This window comes from Saimiri boliviensis, chromosome 3 (genome assembly GCF_048565385.1).
Source record: "Saimiri boliviensis isolate mSaiBol1 chromosome 3, mSaiBol1.pri, whole genome shotgun sequence".
In the NCBI taxonomy this organism is placed as follows: Eukaryota; Metazoa; Chordata; class Mammalia; order Primates; family Cebidae; genus Saimiri; species Saimiri boliviensis.
In genome coordinates, this window is record NC_133451.1 from 37957133 (window position 1) to 37967682 (window position 10550).

Below are 10550 nucleotides of genomic sequence, written 5' to 3' on the forward strand. Positions count from 1 at the left end.
ATGAGGCTGGACTCTGGCTGACATGTGTAATCCCAGTACATAGGAAGGACCAGGCAAGAGGATCACTTAAGCCCAAGAGTTCGAGGCTGCAGTGAGCTATAATCACAGCACTGCACTCCAGCCTGGGCAATAGAGCAAGACTGCAACTCTAAAAAAAGACACAAGCTATGTAACTGTCATATATACTCATGTGTACTTTTATATATATACATGTCTCTGTAAAGATACAGGCAGACTCCAACTTAAATATTTTTTCAAATGTTCATTTATGTCACAGTACATCTTTCGGTATTAATGCTAAATTGGTTCTCTGGCCTATCCACAAGAGTAGTCACGTTATCAATGATTTCTATCCTAATTATTGTCCATATCAGTGCTGTCCAGTAGAACTTTCTACAATGATAGAGGTATTCTGTATCTGTACTGCCCAATATAGTAGCCACTAACCTGGCTGTGGAGCACTTAAAATGCAGCTAGTATAGCTGCTAAACTGTATTTTTAATTGTATATGATTTTAATTTTTAAATTTAAGTAGCCGCACGTGACTAATGACTACCACCTGAGACTGCACAGGTCTGTAGTGCTGATTCTAAGGAAAAGGCATCTGGAGTTATAACTTGCAACTCCCAGGAGTACGTTTCCCTTCAGAGAAGCAGGAGGATCCTTCTTCCATAAAGAAGGGGGTTGGAAGGAGGAGCGAAGTCTGTCTCAGCTGCAGACATAAGTGGTGATATCAATGTCCCAGAAAGACAAGTCTAGCAAAATGGAGCTTTAGGAGTGCAGTGCGGACAGAAGCACATTGGTGGAAGATGTGGAGCAAAAATAGGTATTCCTGTAAGAGGCCCTCCTGCAACAGAGCTTTCTAGCACCGTAAGCCACAGGGGTGCTTCTTGAGTCCTTTTCTTTTTCTCTGGCCCCAAGGGTTGGCATCATTCCACACTCACCCTGCACATTCTCACCAAGTGGCATCAGCCCTGACCCCTCATCTGTCTGCTTTTCCCCATCCTCACTGCCCCACCTTTTTGGCCTCCTCATCTCACCCCTGGGTGACTGCAGTGGCTTCATGGCCTGGCCCCTGCCGACTCTCCAGGCTCACCCCATCCTAAATGCACCGCTCAATGTGTCTGTCACTGACCTTGCTGGTCCTTGCCTAGTCTCAGGCCTTCCACCCGTCATTGCCCTTTTAGCACAGACAGGGGCCCTTTCCTTTAGCAGATCATTCTCTCTCTTTCATTCACCTGATTCCTGACTCACTCAGCTTTTAGGTCTTACCACAACTCAGTGAAGTTGGTCCCCCAAGAATGGCCAGTAAGAGGTAGACCAGGGATTTTAACCCATGCCAAGTGGTCGAGGGCAAAGTGAAAAGCAGAGCATAGAGTAGGTGAGGCAGGTGAGTCCATGGGGCCAGGTAGCAGCTGTTGAAGAGAAAAAGGGAGAAATCTCCAGTAGCATCAACCAGGAAAGTCTAAAAGAATCTCACGATGACTGTGGCCCATAATCAATGAGTTGTTTACTTGGGGGAACAAAGCATGAATTGGGGTTAATGAACACCTATGAGAAGAGCAAAATATGTCATTTTCTTCAGATTCATGTTAAAAATGGAGATCACATGAAAGGGGCTCGCATGCTGATTCGGGTGGCCAACAACATCAGCAAATTTCCATCACGTAAGTACCATCTGACCAGCACTCTCACCCACGCCCCGTGCCGCACACTGGCACAGCGCCCCTTGAGCAGGCTCCCCTTGTACACTAACTCATTAAATTCTCACAGCACCTCCATGAAGTGGTATGTCAGGGCCCCAAGACCACTCCCAGGTTTGATGACTCTTCACTGGGAGGATTTACAAGACTCAACACACAAAGTAGTGCCAAAGCTGAGACTTATCACAGCAAAAGGATCCGAGGCAAAGATCAGCAGAAGGATTCGCCCAAAGGCAAGCAGGTGCAGGCACAGAACTCCGAGAGTCCCTTCCCATTGGAGCACACAGGACACAAGTTCAGTAACTCCTCTAAGACTGACTTGTAGAACACGAGTGAAATGTAGAGTGCCTGGGAACTCATTAGAGATTCAGCACCCGAGAGTTTTACTGGGGTCTGGTCACAAAGGCACCCCCTGCCTGGCATGTACCCAGTTTTCCAGGCTCCCGGAGAGCAGGTGTTCAGCATAAAGTTGTTTGTACAAAGATTTCAGGCACAGTAAGCCATTCCTCAGTTCTGGAAATGGTGGGAACCATCTGCAAATCTGTGTTCCAGATGTGAACCAAGGGCTAGCTGTTCAAGCAGACCTTTCCAAGGATGACAGTCTCAGGCCTGCACACACGACTACTTCTCTGCACAAACTGGGACACAAAAGAAATAACATTTACCCAAGATCACATTGTCAGCTAATAATAGTCTGACTCCATGTTCACAAGCACAGTAGGACATTGCCTCTGAAAAGGCCTCACTGTTCTAAAAGACATGTCATGATGACATTCTTAAATGGTGAAATACTGTCACATTATACGACAGGGAGCAGCAAAACTTTTTCTGTAAAGGGCCAGATGTTAAATGTTTGAGGCTTCGTGAGACATATGGTCTCTGTCACAGTTGCTCAACTCTGCCATTGTGTCATGAATAATACATAAACAAATGGGCATGACTGTATTTCAATAGAACTTTATTTTGGGATGCAAATGTTAACCACATACACTTTTAACATGTTACAAAAATATTATTTTTCTTTTGATATTTTTTCAACCGTTTAAAAATGTAAAAATCTGGCCAGGCATGGTGGCTCACGCCCGTAATCCCGGCACTTTGGGAAGCCAGCGTGGGCGGATCAGCTGAGGTCAGGAGTTCGAGATCAGCCTGACCAACATGGAGAAACCCATTTCTACTAAAAATACAAAAATTAGCCAGACATGGGGGTCTGTAATCCCAGCTACTTGGGAGACTGAGGCAGGAGAATCACTTGAACCCAGGAGGCAGAGGTTGCAGTGAGCCGAGATCATGCCATTGCACTCCAGCCTGGGCAATAGAGTGAAACCCCATCTCAAAAAAAAAAAAGTAAAAATCATTCTTAGTTCATGGGCTGTACAGAAAGTCAGAGGGCTAGATTTGGTCCACAGGTCATAATTGGCCAACCCACATTCTCTAAATGTTATTTTGTCGTTGTTGTTACATGAAAGTCTACCATGCAGGCAAAGTGTGGGAAAGGACAGGCACTCTCATGATTGCTGGTGGAAATGGAAATTGGTATGGCCTTTCCAGAAAGCAGTTTGGCAATTTGTGGTAAGAGTATTTTTTAAAAGGTCCTGTTTTTGAGCCAGTAATTCTGGGCGTCTGTCCTGAAGAAAGAATTTGATGCCTGCAGAGAGGTGAGTGCATAAAGTGATTAATCCCCCAATGCTTTTATCCGCAGTCCTGTCAGATGCAAAAACTGTATCTAAGAGGTATGAAAGGAAACTTAGGGAAGTGTTGCTTCAAGGGATGCAGGTCCCAGTGTTACAAGGCAGAACATGGTGTAATCAAAGGAAAAGCATTTGATGAGCAGTTAGCCTGACCCCACGGCTACGGACTTTCCTCATTAAACAGATCATATCTGGTTCATTGCAGAAAAAGCAAAGTTCAGAGCATACGATCCTGCTTGGTGGAGTCACACCTGTATCACTGAGGACAGGAGTCACTGTATTCTTACTGCTCCCATTTTGTCTTGCAGACATTGTACCAATCCTGACATCGACTGTGATCGAGTGTCACAGGGCAGGCCTGAAGAACTCTGCTTTCAGCTTCGCAGCTATGTTAATGAGGCCTGAATACCGCGGCAAAATCGATGCCAAATACAAAAAGAAGATTGAGGGAATGGTCAGGTAGGCAGAGACAGCTATTTCTGCTAAGATGCACATTTCTCAAAGGTATTTCCCAAAATGTAGCTGCCAATGTGCAGGGATAAGAAAATGGCAGGGGAGGCTGAGTGCAGTGCTTCACACCTGTAATCCTAGCACTTTGGGAGGCCAAGGCAGGCAGACTGCCTGACCTCAGGAGTTCACGACCAGCTTGGGCAACACAGTGAAACCCCATCTCTACTAAAATACAAAAAATTAGCCAGGCATGGTGGCGGGCGCCTGTATCCCAGCTACTCAGAAGGCTGAGGCAGGAGAATTGCTTGAACCCGGGAGACAGAAGTTGCCGTGAGCTGAGATTGTGCCACTGCACTCCATCCTGGGCAACAGAGTGAGACTCCATCTCAAAAGAAAAAAAAAATGAATGGCAGGGGCCTAGTGCAGTGGCTCATGCCTGTAATCCCAGCACTTTGGGAGGCCGAGGCAGGCAAATCACTTGAGGTCAGGAGTTCACAACCAGCCTGGGTAACATGGTGAAACCCCATCTCTACTAAAAATTTAAAAAATTAGCCAGGCAAGGTGGCATGTGCCTGTATCCCAGCTACTTGGGAGGCTGAGGCAGAAGAATTGTTTGAACCCAGGAGGCAGAGGCTGTAGTGAGCTGAGATCATGCCACTTCCCTCCAGCCTGGGTGACAGAGTGAAACTCTGTCTCAAAAAAAGAAAATGGCAGGGCATAGCAACTAGGATTGTGTTCAGCTCCAAGTAGCAGAAAACCTAACAGTAGCTTGACCAAGTCAGTATTTATTTGACTCATATGCAAAGCATCGCAGTCCAGGGCTGGTGTCACCATGCCTTGATGCCACCAGACCCAGATCCCCGTCTTCCAGCTTTGCCATCCATAGCATAGAGGTTACCGCTCATGGTTGCGAGACATCTGTCACACCCCCAGACGTGTCCTCATTCCAGGCAGGGAGAAGTAGGGAAATGAGAGGTCAGAGGAGTCTTCTCCTTTTTGCTCAGGAAGGTCCATCCTCAGGACCTTCACCTCCATGCCCAGTAGTCTGCCTCACAGGACCTCAGGCTGCTAAGGGGAAACAAAATTCTGTTGGCAAGGAGAGAGCAGCAAACTATGTCTGCCAAAGAGGGATGAAGGAAATAGTAGACGTTCTCAGCATGAGGAACTTCATATTCACAGGGCCCATTGCCAGCAGAGAGCTCATTTCCAAATCCCGTGCAACTCCAGAAGCCCATAGGCACGTCCTCGCTTCAGAAAGCAGTCAGTAGCCTGGTTTTTCTAAAGGAAAACTAGGGTAAAGTAGCCCTTGCATTTAGAAAAGAAAAAAGTCATTGCAGTCATGTAGTATTTCCAGACAACCACTTATTCAGAGTAGTGATGACATTTGGGGTTCCTGTTAATTACATTATGACCAGGAGACCCAGGTACCTGAATCTTGACCCAGACCTTAGCCCAGGGAGATGGCTAGATTGGTAATGACAAATGGAAGCAAATGACGCTTCACTGGTAGCTGGGCTTGAGAGCCACCCTCATGGCAGAGAACTGTAAGCTGGATAGGAGTACATGGAACACTCTTTTTTTTTTTTTTTTTTTTTTTTTTTGAGACAGAGTTTAACTCTTGTTGCCCAGGCTGAAGTGCAATGGCATGATCTTGGCTCACCACAACCTCCACCTCCACCTCCTGGGTTCAAGCAATTCTCCTGCCTCAGCCTCCCGAGTTAGCTAGGATTACAGGCGCGCGCCACCATGCCCGGCTAATTATGTATTTTTAATAGAGATGGGGTTTCTCCATGTTGGTCAGGCTGGTCTCAAACTCCCAACTGCAGGTGATCTGCCGCCTTGGCCTCCCAAAGTGCTGGGATTACAGGCGTAACCATTGCGCCCAGCCAGGAACACTCCTTTTTTTAAAGCCTAAGTAGCTTTAGATCAAATCAGTCTGACCTAAAATTCCTGCTAGCATGCAGAGTGAGGTGGGGAGAAGGTAACTAGAAAATGCAAGGTCATACTGACCCCGAAAGCATAGAACCACGCTAGCTGAGGCTCTGGCCTGGAGGAGATGCTAGTCATTCTCTCCCCACACACAAATGGTTTATAGCTATATGGTCCAATATGGTACCTGCTAGTCACATGTGGCTATTTAATTAAAATGGAATAAAAGTTACAACTTAGTTCTTCACACTACCCATATTTCAAGTGTTCAGATGTGGCTCATGGCTGCCATATTGGACAGCACAGAATCAGAACATTTCCATTATCACAGACAGTTCTGTTGGACAGTGCTGGCGTAGCCTTTACCGCTTCTGTTACACAACAGGAAGAGACAAAGGAAAAAATACCAATCTCACCATTCCAGTAACACAGGAAGAGAGAAAAGCGCAAGACCTACCCATGCTTTCTGCCACTGAATGTGTGGTGAACTCCAGTTCCCAAAGGTGGCCCATGTAACCCCCTAGAACCTAACCAACCCTAAGTACTCTTCCTCCTCCCTGGAGTGGATCAAGGGCTGGTATGAGCTTGTAAGTATCTCTGTAAGCCCAGAGTCTATGAAGAAGTAGGTGTGTCACATGTCCCTGGTTTTCCAAATATGCTTTCTCTTTGCCATCCATGGTACATGAAATAAAATGGTATTTGTAAATGACATGATTTTTCCTCACAGGAGACCCGATACATCTGAAATAGAAGAGGCCACGACTCCGTGTCCATTCTGCAAATTTCTTCTCCCAGAGTGTGAACTCCTCTGTCCTGGATGTAAAAACAGTATCCCATATTGCATTGCAACAGTGAGTTTCTTTATAGTAATTTCCCTTTCTTTGCATATATATTTGTAACCCATTTGAATACTTGATACCAATATTTTCTTCACTTTTAAAATAATCTTATCCCTCAAATTTCCTGCAACATCTAGCATTTTATTTTATGGTCAATACAGTTAAAAGTGTTATTCAAAGCATATAATAATAGTGGAGGCACTATCAAAAGGACACACAGTGCTGAATAGTGCAGACTCGGGGATCAGACTGTCCCGGGCTCGGTCTTCTGTAGCAACACCTGCCTACTGAGATCAACCACAGATTGATGAGCTAACATGTGAAGCCTTAGTACCAATCTCACAGGCTGCAGCACTTAATAAATGGTAGTTTTTATTATTATTATGATATTAAGGCCTATTATCAGAGAACTTTAATATATCAGGTTATTTGTAATTCACTAGATTGATTTAAGCTTTATTTTAAAGAAAACTAAATTCAGGTAATGATATCACAAAATTGAAGATGATTCTTCTTTTAAACATGAATATAATAAAACCTAGCTTTACTCCTTTTAATGCCAGCTCTCTCAGTTACTCGCCTGTATGAAATAACAATGATTTCAGGAGGCTGAGGCAGGAGAATTGCCTGAACCCAGGAGGCGGAGGTTGCGGTGAGCCGAGATTGCGCCATTGCACTCCAGCCTGGGTAACAAGAGTGAAACTCCGTCTCAAAAAAAAAAAAAACAATGATGTTATAATTTAGAGGTCTGACTTATAACTAGAATTCAGTTATTATAATTGAATAATGGACAGGGCACAGTGGCTCACGCCTGTAATCTTAGCACTTTGGGAGGCCAAGGCCAGCAGATCACTTGAGGTCAGGAGTTCAAGACCATCCTGGCCAACATGGTGAAACCTCATCTCTACTAAAAACACAAAAATTAGCTGGGTGTGGTGGCACGCTGCTCGGGAGTCTGAGGGATAAGAATCGCTTGAACCCAGGAGGCACCTTGCAGAGAGCCAAGATTGCACCACTGTACTCCACCCTGGGCGACAGAGCAAGATTCTGTCTCAAAAAAAAAAAAAATTGAATAACGGTGAGAGTTTTTTTTAAATAAAGATGAATTTAACTCTTAAACATGCCATTTCCAGGGTCGACACATGTTGAAAGATGACTGGACGGTGTGTCCACATTGCGACTTTCCTGCTCTCTACTCAGAACTGAAGATGTGAGTGTGCCTCATTTCCCTCAGTCTCACAGATGTGTCCAAACACAGGCCTACGTCTTTTTATTTTTTTTCTTCTTAGGCCTACATCTTTTATTCTTAAGCATCCTTCTGTTTATTCGTGTTCCCAAGAATCTCTAAAGACTCAAATTGTCTTCTTGGAAGAATCTCTTACGACTTTTGAAAATATTATCCTTAAAGAGGATCTTGCATGAGACTGAGTAGTTCGAATTCTCAAATTGCAATGTGTTAGGAGGTGTAGAAAAAGTAGCTGTCCTTCTCTTAGAATAACCCAAAGCTAAAGGAATGTTACATATTTAATTTACTCTGCCTTTCCCTCCCCTAAACAGCATGCTAAACACTGAAAGCATATGTCCTATGTGTTCAGAAAGATTAAACGCTGCTCAACTGAAAAAGATTTTGGACTGTACCCAGTACCTGCGAATAGAGGAGGAGCTGTGAGTGGCATGTGCAGGTGAGTGGCAGATCGCCCACACACCTTCGCCATCTGGGCGCGAGGTCCACAGTGGGCACACAACTTTTGACTGTGTATCACTATCAGTTCCTTTTAGAGCATTGTGGAACTTGCCAGATTTGAACAATCTGACAACCACCTTTTCATGTATTTTTTTAATGCTAAAATGCAGGTATTATCATCTCCGTAGTGACAAAGGTTATTTAGCCAAGCAGCGTCATTCCAGCTGGACCAGATTTTGTCAGATCTCATAGGGGTCTTTTTAATCACTCCATTAAAACTAGAGCCAGCTAATAAAAGTTTTTTTTTTTTTTAGGTTCTGTGATATAATTCAGGAGACTATATTATAAAAATGTTGGCTTCCAGAGATTTGGAAATAATCTCCATTTCTTTTTCTTTCCAAGTCCCATTTTTGTCACACGGAACCTCACACATCCCTTCTATTTCATTCCATTGACAAGCACTTACTCATGGCCACATATACTGCAGAGGAAGGCAGGGAAATGTAATTGAGAAGCCAAATGCCCTGCCAAAACTCAGGATATTCTTTTACCAAAGGGAAAAGTGAGAAGAATTCATCTCTGGCACAGCATCTTACACTTAGCCTGGTTAAACAGAAGTCTAGATTCCCCCCACAATCTCGCTCTCTTGAGTTTTCCCTTCCTCAGGAAACGGCAGCTCCTTCCAACCAGTTGGACAGGACAGCAACCCTACGTATTACCTACCTAGATGCATCTCGCCCTTAGCCCCCATGAGCAAGGGCTCTCAGGCTATCTCCAGGATATCTGGTTCTCTTCATGGTTCTCTTGGCTTTTTATTGCACCTGCAAAAACAAGGAGCCTACAAGGCTGTGCATGAACAGGCCCCCAGCCGCCGCCTCCTGCCTCGGGTGTGATTACTTACCATGTTGCAGCCCCATCAGCCTTCTTGCCCTACTCTGACCATTCCAACATGCTTTCCACAGCAGTTGCATCATCTTACATTCCCACCAGCAGTACACAAGCATTCCAGCCTCTCCACTCCACATCCCTGCCAACAGCCGTTGTCTTTGGTTTGTTTTTTCTGTTTGAGACAGAGTCTTGCTCTGTCACCCAGGCTAGAGTACAGTGGCATGATCTTGGCTCACTGCAACCTCTGCCTCCCAGATTCAAGTGACTCTTGTGCCTCAGCCCCACTGAGTAGCTAAGGCTACAGGCACAAGCCACCATGCTCGGCTAACTTTTGTATTTTTAGTAGAGATGGGGTTTCACCATGTTGGCCAGGCTAGTCTTGAACTCCTGACCTCAAGTGATTCGGCCGCCTTGGCCTCCCAAAGTGCTGGGATTACCGGTGTGAGCCTCCACCCCCAGCCTGTGTGTGTCTTTTTATTGTTCAGTTGTTAAAAGTTCTTTATGTTTTAGATACAAGTTTTGTATCATATATATAATTTGCAAATATTTTCTTATGGGTTTTTTCCCCCTTTCTTGATAGTGTTTTTTTTTTTTGTTGTTGTTGTTGTTTTTAATAGAGGCAGGGCCTTGCTACATTGCCTAGGTTAGTCTCAAGCTCCGGGGCTCAAACAGTCCTCCTTCCTCAGCTTCCCAATGTGCTGGGACTACAGGCATGAGCCACCATGCTCTTTGATAGCCTCTTTTAATGCACAAGTATTTTATTGTGATGAAGTCCAATTTATCTGCTTTTTTTTTCCTTTGGTTGCTTATGCTTTTGATATTATATTAAAACAAAAACAAAAACAAAAACAAAAACAAACATTGCCAGGCTGGGCACAGTGGCTAATGCTTATAATCCCAGTGCTTTGGGAGGCTGAAGTGGTAGGATCACTTGACCTCAGAAGTTCAAGACCAGCCTGGGCAACATAGTGAGAGCCCGTCCCTACAAAAAAATAATTAGCCAGGTATGGTGGCATGCACCTGTAGTCCCAGCTGCTTGGGAGGCTAAGGCAGGAGGATCACTTGGGCCCAGGAGGCTGAGACTGAAGTGAGCTATGATCAAGACACTGTACTCCAGCCTGGGCAGCAGACTGAACCCCTTTGTCTCAAAAAATCAACCAACTGGTTGGGCACTATGGCTTATGCCTGTAATCCCAGCACTTTGGGAGGCCCAAATGGGTAGATCAGAGGTCAGGAGTTCAAGACCAGCCTGGCCATGATGGTGAAATCCCATCTCTACTAAAACTGCAAAGATTAGCCAGTACAGTGGCAGGTGCCTATAATCCCAGCTAAGTGGGAGGCTGAAGCAGGAGAATTGCTTGAACCC

The 10550-nt window shown here is 45.0% G+C and overlaps 1 protein-coding gene across 4 annotated transcripts in view; it reads left to right on the plus strand.

Annotated features, from left to right (window-relative positions):
- Positions 1 to 10550, plus strand: part of WDR19 (WD repeat domain 19) — a 111528-nt gene that overhangs the window by 78198 nt on the left and 22780 nt on the right. For 2 of the 4 annotated variants that reach the window (XM_039468118.2, XM_074396022.1), the window contains exons 32-36: positions 1586 to 1667; positions 3703 to 3853; positions 6501 to 6624; positions 7746 to 7822; positions 8170 to 8294. In XM_039468118.2, the coding sequence (XP_039324052.2) occupies positions 1586 to 1667; positions 3703 to 3853; positions 6501 to 6624; positions 7746 to 7822; positions 8170 to 8281 (546 nt within the window). In that variant the 3' untranslated portion in view covers positions 8282 to 8294. Of the gene's footprint in view, positions 1 to 1585; positions 3854 to 6500; positions 6625 to 7745; positions 7823 to 8169; positions 8295 to 10550 lie in introns of those variants that run through there. The other 2 variants (XM_074396023.1, XM_074396021.1) reach the window with 1 other exon arrangement.